At 39.5% G+C, this 10,986-nt stretch overlaps 1 protein-coding gene across 1 annotated transcript; it reads right to left on the bottom strand.

Annotated features, from left to right (window-relative positions):
* Positions 1-746: 746 nt before the first annotated feature.
* On the bottom strand, positions 747-9,625 carry rprd1b (regulation of nuclear pre-mRNA domain containing 1B). Its single transcript, XM_054609305.1, has 7 exons — positions 8,708-9,625; positions 6,248-6,377; positions 5,732-5,865; positions 4,392-4,510; positions 4,050-4,176; positions 3,309-3,484; positions 747-2,424 (listed from the first exon to the last, which is right to left on the bottom strand). Exons 1-7 carry the CDS (start codon positions 8,856-8,858, stop codon positions 2,275-2,277), a joined length of 987 nt encoding a protein of 328 aa, XP_054465280.1. The 5' UTR covers positions 8,859-9,625; the 3' UTR covers positions 747-2,274.
* Between the last annotated feature and the right edge of the window lie 1,361 nt (positions 9,626-10,986).

Below are 10,986 nucleotides of genomic sequence, written 5' to 3'. Positions count from 1 at the left end.
TTAAAACATAGTACAGCATGCCATATATGTAATTAAAAATGTATCGTATTGTATGTCAAATAAGTACGGCATGTCATTAATAAATAAATCATGAAATAGTCATAGCTTGGTATGACGTAAACATTTTTGTGAAGTAGTCACAGTATAGTATGTCAAAGATATCATAAAAAGGCAAACTATAGTGTCTAAAATCAAAGGATAGTATATAATCAAATAATTCAAAAATTGTCTACGCTGGAAGCACTGCCTCCACTGCTAGAGTGGAGGCAGTGCAGTATGATAGAGAAACACACACCACACAACGAGTAGGCAAGAAAGGATCCAACCAGTGGACAGTGAAGCACGGGGTCAAAACGTATTCACTTACCGTTGAATTATATTTAAATCAAGACTGAACCAAATCATTCCTCAGATCTCTCCTCTTAATTTGAACATCTAAACTTCTGACATTAGGGGTCATTTTAACACATCAAAAACAGCCCTAAATATCAGTTTTTTGGCTTTAATGATTACATCCAAAACTTTGAAGCTTTTGTGAATAACACCGTTTAAATATGTTGTGCTTACAGACTGTCAGAAGACAACAATCAATCTGAGAGTTCACTGTAAAGGATTTGCTGCATGATTTCTGCCTGAGCTTATTGAATCAGCAGACACAGCAACTGTAATCTTCTTTAACTTTAGAAAACACTCATCTCACCAGCAGCAGGAGCCGTGATTGGCTTCTGAAAGCTTAAACAAAAAGAGGGAAAGTAAACCATTTTTATTAAGTTTTATAAAACCTTTAGAAATATCATTTTTCTGTATACAGACAACTGACAATCAAATATGAGCTAAACAAATTATACATATTGTTCAGGCCTTGTAAGAGAACTGTTAAGTGAATCATATGAAACTGTTGATTTGGAAATAACTCACACTTCCTCTCCTAAATATCAAAATTTCAGGGATATGGTTTGTGTCCTCATTGTTGCTGCTTTTCTTAAGTAAAATATTTCATCACTGAGTGTCTACACACGGGTAGGACTAAGCAATATGTATACATTAGTATTCATCCTTTTAATACCAATACCAATTGTGAGAATTGAATTGTGAATCTTTAAACATCCAATGTTTGTTTTTATAACAAAAACAGGTTATATAAAAGGTCTTCTTCTGCTCTACTTATCTTGATATTTCCGTATTTCTATGTTGCCCAGCTCTGCATACTAAAACTTAATAATCTTTAATACTTTTTATTTGTTTCTCATCCGTTATTGTAGATATTGTATTTTGGAGTTTTAGGGTTTCATTCAATTAAAGACCAGACAGTCTATGGGAAAACAATCAATCACGTTTTGAAATGTTTCCTCAATCTTCCAGGATTTATTTGTAAAACTCAAACCTTGTCTAGTACACACTTATAACATAATTACCATATTTCAAGCATCTGTCCAAATGAATGCATGAAAAACAAATGGGAACTTTGAATCACAAAGTTTTAGTCTGTAAACGAGAGAAACGCTTGCAAATGGGGACAAAAAAAACAAACCAGAGCATGTCTATTGCCATTTACTATGAGGACAAAAACTATTTAATGATGTCTCTATGAAGTGTTACTGAAATGAGTGTGCTGACTAGAAACGGTCGACCACATGCGTCCATGAAGCAACCAAAAAGCAACATGCACTGAACCGAATCTAATGAGATCTTCTCTAATTTTACACATCAAGACCACCTATTGGTCGATAAAAAGCCACCAACTGAAAAACAAAAAAATTAAAACTAATTAATGGTACATCCTTTTCACAGTGTAGCCACAACCTCTGAGAGCTGTGAGAGCAAACGGCCCTCCTTAGCTCACAGAATCCTCAATATACCACACAGAAAGACACTTTGATTGACACGTCGTTACAGCCAACATTTATGTCTGACTAAGCATTGCTTCTTTAACCCGCCCCTCCTCCTAAAAAAAGTAAAAACAAACAGGAAACAAACTCGTTCTAAGCTGGTGGAGTGGAATCCTTGTCGATCGAGCTAGTGCTGGACAGATCCAGGCCAACAGAGTCTGTTCTCCTCTGCAGAGCATTTTGATTTCACCAAATCTTTCTTCCAATGTCCCTTCCTCACTCTTGTCTCGCAGGATTGAAGATAGCAGGTGACCTGCTGCAGAGAGAGGTTTCACCACATGTGCACTCTGACTGGTGACACAGCTGGAATTGTTCTGTGAATCAAACATGTGGCTGGGTTTGGGTAGGGAGGGGCATGGGGGTGGTTTTTCCTGGCAAAGACCTCTCAGTCGGTGGAGAAGAGATCTCCGGCCGAGGGGAGCGGGGCCAGACCCCCGGTCACATTGGGCAGGAGGGAGAGGTCAGGAAGACTCTGGATGTGGGACTTTAGCTCTTTCCTAACTTGGGTTACTCTCGCCAGTTTCTGCTTATACTCCTGCAGAGGACAAGATGACACAGCACAAATATGAGCTAAAGACCATTACTTATTTTACTAATTACAGTTATCACAATATTCTTTCAAAATGTTTTGTAACTTTGGCTTTTTGGCCTGTTTGAAAAACATTTCTGTCACAGATTGTGGCTTTAAAAAGACAATTAAGATGCATTTCTCTAGTTTAGCTCAAAGTAGTTTCATGTATGTGCAGGGCATACAAGCAGTCCTGAGATCAGACCAGTTGTAAACATGCTAGATTAACTCAACAACTATCTGACTTATTTTTATTAATGACACCATGTATCCAGATGTCAGCGATTAATGGAGAGTACAGTAATTCTACAGAATTGAATTATGGCCAAAAGTATGAAAATGTGTAATAAACCAGAATTTAATCAGGTTGACTGTTCACCTGTGTTTCTGTATTTTCTTGCTGGCTCATCAAAGCTGGGCTGTCAGAGCCAAAATTTTGACAAATATATGGGTAAAGGCTGCTGGATTTAGCTCTTACCATGTTTGTCATGGGGCTGTCAGGTTTGAAATTGTATATTCAAATACAAGCTACATGTGGACTGAACATTCCATTTGTTACCAGATTTCAATAAGGCAAAGATTTGACTAAATTCAGATATTGCCATTTTAAATACAGGTTGGCTGTCTGATTAGTGCCCGAGTGTCTACTTCAACAAAAAAAGGGGCAATTAATGAAAAACACTTTTTTTGTGTCTGTTTACTTCAGAAAATGAAAGTGCTCCGTTATATTCATTCAAAAGGTAACTTAACTCTCATTATTAATCTGTGAAGGAGAAACACAAACACATTCAAACAGAGATCCTTGTTTCCGTCCTTGTTACACTGTTACAATAGCTTATGCTGCGCCTTGCCTCTAGTTTCTTTTCTCTCTCCATGAGCGCATCCCTCTGGCTGTTGATGTATTCAGTCAGCATGCGAGCCAGCTGCCTCCGGTCCTCCAGTTCTGCAGCCAGTCGGCCGTTGTACTCCGCCAGCAGCAAACAGGCTTCGTCCACCGTCTTCGACAGCTTATCTGCTGCCTCCTTGTCTAGATTGGTGTCAAAGTGGGTTGTTAAGGTCACAGAATATGACGTTTATTTTATATTTCTTTATGTACAGGGCATAACTTTTACTTATTTTTCTTTTACTTAGTGCTGTATAATTTCTATATTGGTCAGCATGTATTGTTTTCTAGGCTGTATTTTTAAATTATGACAGTAATGTGGGCACAATGACAATGTACAGGATATTGCTGTACTAAACTTACTGACTAAAAAGATTTGTGAGTAACTCCTGAGTTTAACAGTTGTTAATTGTTTAAATGTACTTTCAACAATATATGCATTGTTTTAGTTATAGTTCTTCACAGTTTATCTCATTTTACTTTTTATTGTTTGTGTGTGCATCTTTTCCGTAGCTAAATCAAAGTACTTTAGTTATTGCATTATCTCCTATCTCACTGTAAAATCCATCTGACAATTCTCAACACAAACCCAGCACATTTCAACAGACACAGTCCCACTATGACGCAGAATTTCACGCTGAGAAAAATGTCTTAGTAAAACAGTCCAAGAAAACCTCATTTCTGATCAAGCTGGGCCCTCGGGTCTTACCACCGATTTTCTCCAGCAGGGAAACGTCCTGGACTTCCTGCGGCAGCGAGGCGATCTTCTGACGAACTGCTGCGTCGCCTGAGGCAGCATTCTCCAAGTCCTGTAGGGCTTTCACTAGCTCCTCGGTCTGACAGTGTGTCAGAGTGTGTTGAAAAGGAATAGAGGGAGAACGTTAACAGGAGTCAAAGAAGAAGGGGAAAATGATCAGGGAGGAGACCATGCAACGGGAAAATGGGAGCAGTGGGAGGTTAGGAACAAGAGGCGCAAAGAGAAAAGAAGGAAATGCAGAGAAACAAGCAACATAGTGAAGGAGGATGTTTTCTGCATTTTCTTGCATCCTACCAGTTGAGTTGCGGAGATGTCTGCATTGTGAGGGGAAGCGTGGCTTCTGTAGTCGTCATCTTCATCGTCGTCTTCTTCCTGGATCTTCTGATAGCTTCTTTTCACAGCCTTCTTCTCTTCTGCAGAGTCAAGTTTAGAGACCAAAAAACAGATAAACACCCACACATTTTCACTGTCACTCTATAATGTAGAGTATCCTATATACTGTACATGAGCAGCAGAATAAAAAGTAGCCTATTTAAAACACCAATATATTGAATGCAATAGTTATTTCATATTTTGAGTTTTAACTAATATTCCACTTGAAGAAATGAATTTTACTTGAATTGAATTTCAATTTAGTCACCATTTAGCCATTTATGTTCAAATGACTTCTGACGGAAAGGGAAAAGTTAGTACTGTCAAATGTCTCAATATGCAAGAAACATTTTGTTATAATGTGCGATATGAATCAGTATGAAAGATTTAAGCAACAAATACTGGTGGTTAGAGAATGAATACCTGAAGTATCACCACTACTGATACGTTACATTGGTAACTTATTGGTCATATATTTAGAAGCAGCCTATCAATGATGTACTCACCTCAAATCAAGATGTACTTCTCTCCCCTAAACATTTCATTAGTTGCTTTTAACAATAACAAGTATCGGAGTCATTATCTTGGCCCTTGTTTTATCACCCACCAATGAAAAAAAAGATCTAATATGCCAATATATAACATATTGCCAATATAGCGTAGATGTAGCCTTGGCTGTTCAATTCTGCATTTTCATACTGCCAACACGCAGAGGAAGCAGGCTGTTAATGGAGCGGCATGTCCAGCGGCATTATCAGCCCTACAGGCGAAGGTTTGAGGTTTTCGGCTTTGAGGAGGGCGATGTACACAAATGAAAGGATTCCTTTTCTTATCAATGCTTATTTTGTTCCTCACAACTATTGTGAAGTTTACAAAAAAACTGTAAATTTGATTTGTGTGAGAGAGAGATAGAGCAAAACCTGCAGCCTTGTAACTAAGTTTGAAAAATAAAACTTGTTTTTCTTTCCATGAAAACTGTTTGAGGAAGATCCCAAGCATCAAGCCCAACCTTTGCTTATCAACCATAATTATAACACTTGTTTTCTGTAACTAAGCAACTTATTTACTCCCCGTTTACACCAGCAACCGCATGACCAGTGTACATGAATAGTCATGTGATATTTGTTTTCAGGTGTGTTAGTATGGATGGAAATCATTTCTAAAACGATGCTGAAGCGCCTGTGTGGACGTAGATCGTTTTTCATTTCAAAACCCTAAAACATAAACGCATTAGTGTGGATGCAGCCTGAGAGACGTCTAACCTGAAGGCCTGGGGCTGTTAGAGTCTTCTATGGCCAGTTTGAGCTGCTGAATGAAGTCTCCTCTGTAGAGGGCTCTCTCTTTCCAGATGTTCAGCAGTCTCTCCATGGGCTTTTTACATCCATCATCTGCTTCCCTGCAGAGAGGCAGGACAGCGGAGGGTCAGTAGAAGAAGAGAGGATTGATTGAAGGGTCATTTTTTTTACAGCTCAAAACATAGTAAAAATGGAAAACACTCCCAACAACTTGTACATCACGAAATTTTCTTTTTCGATTTCTCAAAAAGCCTCTGGCAGTTGGAGCCCCTAGCACACACACACACACACACACACACACACACACACACACACACACACACACACACACACACACACACACACACACACACACACACACACACACACACACACACACACACACACACACACACACACACACACACACACACACACACACACACACACACAGACCATTCTATTCAGCTGTCTGAAGGCATACAGTGGTCACATCACATCTACCTGGCCACATGGGAGCAGGCATCGACAAGGACGGTCTCAAAGTCTTTGGTGAACTCGGGTCCTTTCTTCTTGCTGTTCTGGATGACATCGTTGGCCAGATACAGGAACGTCAGCTTCCTGGAGCTTTTAGCTGGAGGTCAAATAAAATCATGATATTTGAAAGATTAGACAACAAAAGTTCACGTTTACAGTATATCATCAATCTGTGATAGGCAATGCACACTAAAGTGCTTTGCAATCAAGTGAAATGTATTATTATACCTAGTTTTCTTCAACATAACCCTTCTAATTCAGCCTGGACACAATATAAATGTTTTCACAGACTATTTTAAGACATTTTTGGTCAACTCATGATTTTGTCGACTTATCGATTAGTTGATTTAATCAACAGATCTGAAAACTGAGTTTCTCCACAAAGAATCACACAAAAGCACCACATTAAGTATTGGGTTCACCAGAGATGTGCTCATAAGTTTCTTGGAAATAAGTCATGCAGCATGAAAAACAACATGAAAAAATGACTTATTGACTAAAGGAATCTTAGTCGACTGATCCAATAGAAGGGTGCAGCCCTAGTATTTGGAATAATCAGTGTTTCAAAATAGGAAAGAAACCTTGTTTGTGGAAGTCCTGGCAAGAGGGAGCTGTACGGATTTGTAGGAAGATAAGTTGTTTTTGTCACTTCAGGTAAAGTAAAGTAAAAGGCTGACACATCTGACTGTAAGTCCTGTTACTCTTGATTCTTTGATCAAATATTGCTGGCAGTACTTAGTGAATTACTCACTGAAGGTTCTGAATGCAGGATAAGTTAAGTGGAGTCTGTCCACAGTGTGGTGTGTCTACTTAGTAAAGTGACTAAAGGACATGCATGTTTCCTCCACCACTGTTGATCACACTACATGATGAACTACATGATGAACTACATGATGAACTACATGATGAACTACATGATGAACTACATGATGAACTACATGATGAACTACATGAAGAACTACATGATGAACTACATGATGAACTACATAATGAACTACATGATGAACTACATGATGAACTACATGATGAACTACATGATGAACTACATGATGAACTACATGAAGAACATAATGAACTACATGATGAACTACATGATGAACTACATGATGAACTACATGATGAACTACATGATGAACTACATGATGAACTACATGATGAACTACATAATGAACTACATGATGAACTACATGATGAACTACATGATGAACTACATGATGAACATGATGAACTACATGATGAACTACATGATGAACTACATGATGAACTACATGATGAACTACATGATGAACTACATGATGAACTACATGATGAACTACATGATGAACTACATGATGAACATGATGAACTACATGATGAACTACATAATGAACTACATGATGAACTACATGAATGAACTACATGATGAACTACATGATGAACTACATGATGAACATAATGAACTACATGATGAACTACATGATGAACTACATGATGAACTACATGATGAACTACATGATGAACTACATGATGAACTACATGATGAACTACATGATGAACTACATGATGAACTACATGATGAACTACATAATGAACTACATGATGAACTACATGATGAACTACATGATGAACTACATGATGAACTACATGATGAACTACATGATGAACTACATGATGAACTACATGATGAACATAATGAACTACATGATGAACTACATGATGAACTACATGATGAACTACATGATGAACTACATGATGAACTACATGATGAACTACATGATGAACTACATGATGAACTACATGATGAACTACATGATGAACTACATGATGAACTACATGATGAACTACATGATGAACTACATAATGAACTACATGATGAACTACATGATGAACTACATGATGAACTACATGATGAACTACATGATGAACTACATGAACTACATGATGAACTACATGATGAACTACATGATGAACTACATGATGATGAACATAATGAACTACATGATGAACATGATGATGAACATAATGAACTACATGATGAACATGATGAACTACATGATGAACTACATGATGAACAACATGATGAACTACATGATGAACTACATGATACATGATGAACTACATGATGAACTACATGAAGAACTACATGAAGAACTACATGATGAACTACATGATGAACTACATGATGATGAACTACATGATGAACTACATAATGAACTACATGATGAACTACATGATGAACTACATGAACTACATGATGAACATGATACATGATGAAACATGAAACATAATGAACTACATGATGAACTACATGATGAACTACATGATGAACTACATGATGAACTACATGATGAACATAATGATGAACATGATGAACTACATGATGAACTACATGATGAACTACATGATGAACTACATGATGAACTACATCCTGGTTGTATCAGATCTCACCTTTCTTCAGCTCTCGGTGCCAGACCCTGACGATGGGTCCGGAGTGCTTCCTGTGGTGGATGATCCACAGAGACAGAGTCTGGACGCTCTGCTGAGAGCTGCTCAGCTCCGTCAGCTTCTTCTCCAGAGCCGCCTCCGAGAAGGACGACATGTCGGTGGACAGGGAGCCTGAACCAGGACCAGGACCAGAACCAGAGACCAGAACCAGAGACCAGAGACCAGAACCAGAGACCAGAACCAGAGACCAGAACCAGAGACCAGAACCCCAAGACCAGAGACCAGAACCCCAAGACCAGAGACCAGAACCTGAGACCAGAACCCCAAGACCAGAGACCTGAACCTGAGACCAGAGACCTGAACCCAGAACCAGAGACTGACCCGCTCTAGAGCCTCTGAGCTCGGACCTGGTTTGGAGAAACTCGCACTGTCATCAAAACTGAAGTTGTGGCGCAAAACCTGCAGCGCCAACCAGGTCCTCTTCCTCCTCCTCCTCCTCTTCCTCCTCCCGGTCCTCCTCACTCCCGGTCCTCCGGTCCTCCTCCCGGTGTGTGTCTCGTGGTCTCGGGTACAGGTCTTCGGGTCTACAGGTCTACAGGTCTTCGGGTCTACAGGTCTACAGGTCTACAGGGCTCCGGACATGTGAGCGTGTCTTTCTGTGTTTGTTTACAGCCTCAGCTAGCTCAGCTAGCAGAGCTAGCAGAGCTAGCAGCCATCTGGTCCCGAGGCTAACCCAACCCCAGACCTGCGGACCGGGTCTGAACGAGTCCAGAGTCCGTAGTCCTGGTTCAGTCTTCTTGTGTAGTCTCCAGGACGCCAGCAGCTGAGCGGGTCCGCTGCAGAGGAGAGAGTCTGTGTCCGATGTCTCTCAGCGAGACTCCTCCGGAAAGATGGCAGCTCGCACTTTCACCTCGACATGTGCGTCGCACAGTAGTGACGTAGGCAGAGCCCGGCGTCAGCCATTGTACCACAGATGAGAGGAAGACCATGTTATAGAGGAAGACCATGTTATAGAGGAAGACCATGTTATAGATGAAGACCATGTTATAGAGGAAGACTCATGTTATAGAGGAAGACCCATGTTATAGAGGAAGACTCATGTTATAGAGGAAGACTCATGTTATAGAGGAAGACTCATGTTATAGAGGAAGACTCATGTTATAGAGGAAGACTCATGTTATAGAGGAAGACTCATGTTATAGAGGAAGACTCATGTTATAGAGGAAGACCATGTTATAGAGGAAGACCCATGTTATAGAGGAAGACCATGTTATAGAGGAAGACCATGTTATAGAGGAAGACTCATGTTATAGAGGAAGACTCATGTTATAGAGGAAGACTCATGTTATAGATGAAGACTCATGTTATAGAGGAAGACTCATGTTATAGAGGAAGACCATGTTATAGAGGAAGACTCATGTTATAGAGGAAGACTCATGTTATAGAGGAAGACTCATGTTATAGAGGAAGACTCATGTTATAGATGAAGACCATGTTATAGAGGAAGACTCATGTTATAGAGGAAGACATGTTATAGAGGAAGACATGTTATAGAGGAAGACCATGAGGAAGACTCATGACCATGTTATAGAGGAAGACTCATGTTATAGAGGAAGACTCATGTTATAGAGGAAGACTCATGTTATAGATGAAGACCATGTTATAGATGAAGACTCATGTTATAGAGGAAGACTCATGTTATAGAGGAAGACTCATGTTATAGAGGAAGACTCATGTTATAGAGGAAGACTCATGTTATAGAGGAAGACCATGAGAGGAAGACTCATGTTATAGAGGAAGACCATGTTATAGATGAAGACTCATGTTATAGAGGAAGACTCATGTTATAGAGGAAGACCATGTTATAGAGGAAGACTCATGTTATAGAGGAAGACTCATGTTATAGAGGAAGACTCATGTTATAGAGGAAGACTCATGTTATAGAGGAAGACTCATGTTATAGAGGAAGACCATGTTATAGAGGAAGTCATGTTATAGAGGAAGACTCATGTTATAGAGGAAGACTCATGTTATAGAGACTCATGTTATAGAGGAAGACCATGTTATAGAGGAAGACTCATGTTATAGAGGAAGACCATGTTATAGAGGAAGACTCATGTTATAGAGGAAGACCATGTTATAGAGGAAGACCATGTTATAGAGGAAGACCATGTTATAGAGGAAGACTCATGTTATAGAGGAAGACTCATGTTATAGAGGAAGACTCATGTTATAGAGGAAGACATGTTATAGAGGAAGACCATGTTATAGAGGAAGACTCA

Source organism: Anoplopoma fimbria, chromosome 12 (genome assembly GCF_027596085.1).
Source record: "Anoplopoma fimbria isolate UVic2021 breed Golden Eagle Sablefish chromosome 12, Afim_UVic_2022, whole genome shotgun sequence".
In the NCBI taxonomy this organism is placed as follows: Eukaryota; Metazoa; Chordata; class Actinopteri; order Perciformes; family Anoplopomatidae; genus Anoplopoma; species Anoplopoma fimbria.
This window is presented reverse-complemented; position numbering and strand designations above follow the sequence as displayed.

Coding starts and splice junctions, on each gene's coding strand:
- rprd1b (XM_054609305.1), bottom strand. CDS start 8,858: ATGTCGTCCTTCTCGGAGGCGGCTCTGGAGAAGAAGCTGACGGAGCTG. Junction 5,866..6,247: donor GCCTGCTCCCATGTGGCCAG/GTAGATGTGATG, acceptor GCCTCTCTGCAG/GGAAGCAGATGATGGATGTA. Junction 2,425..3,308: donor AGAGAGAAAAGAAACTAGAG/GCAAGGCGCAGC, acceptor TGTCCTCTGCAG/GAGTATAAGCAGAAACTGGC.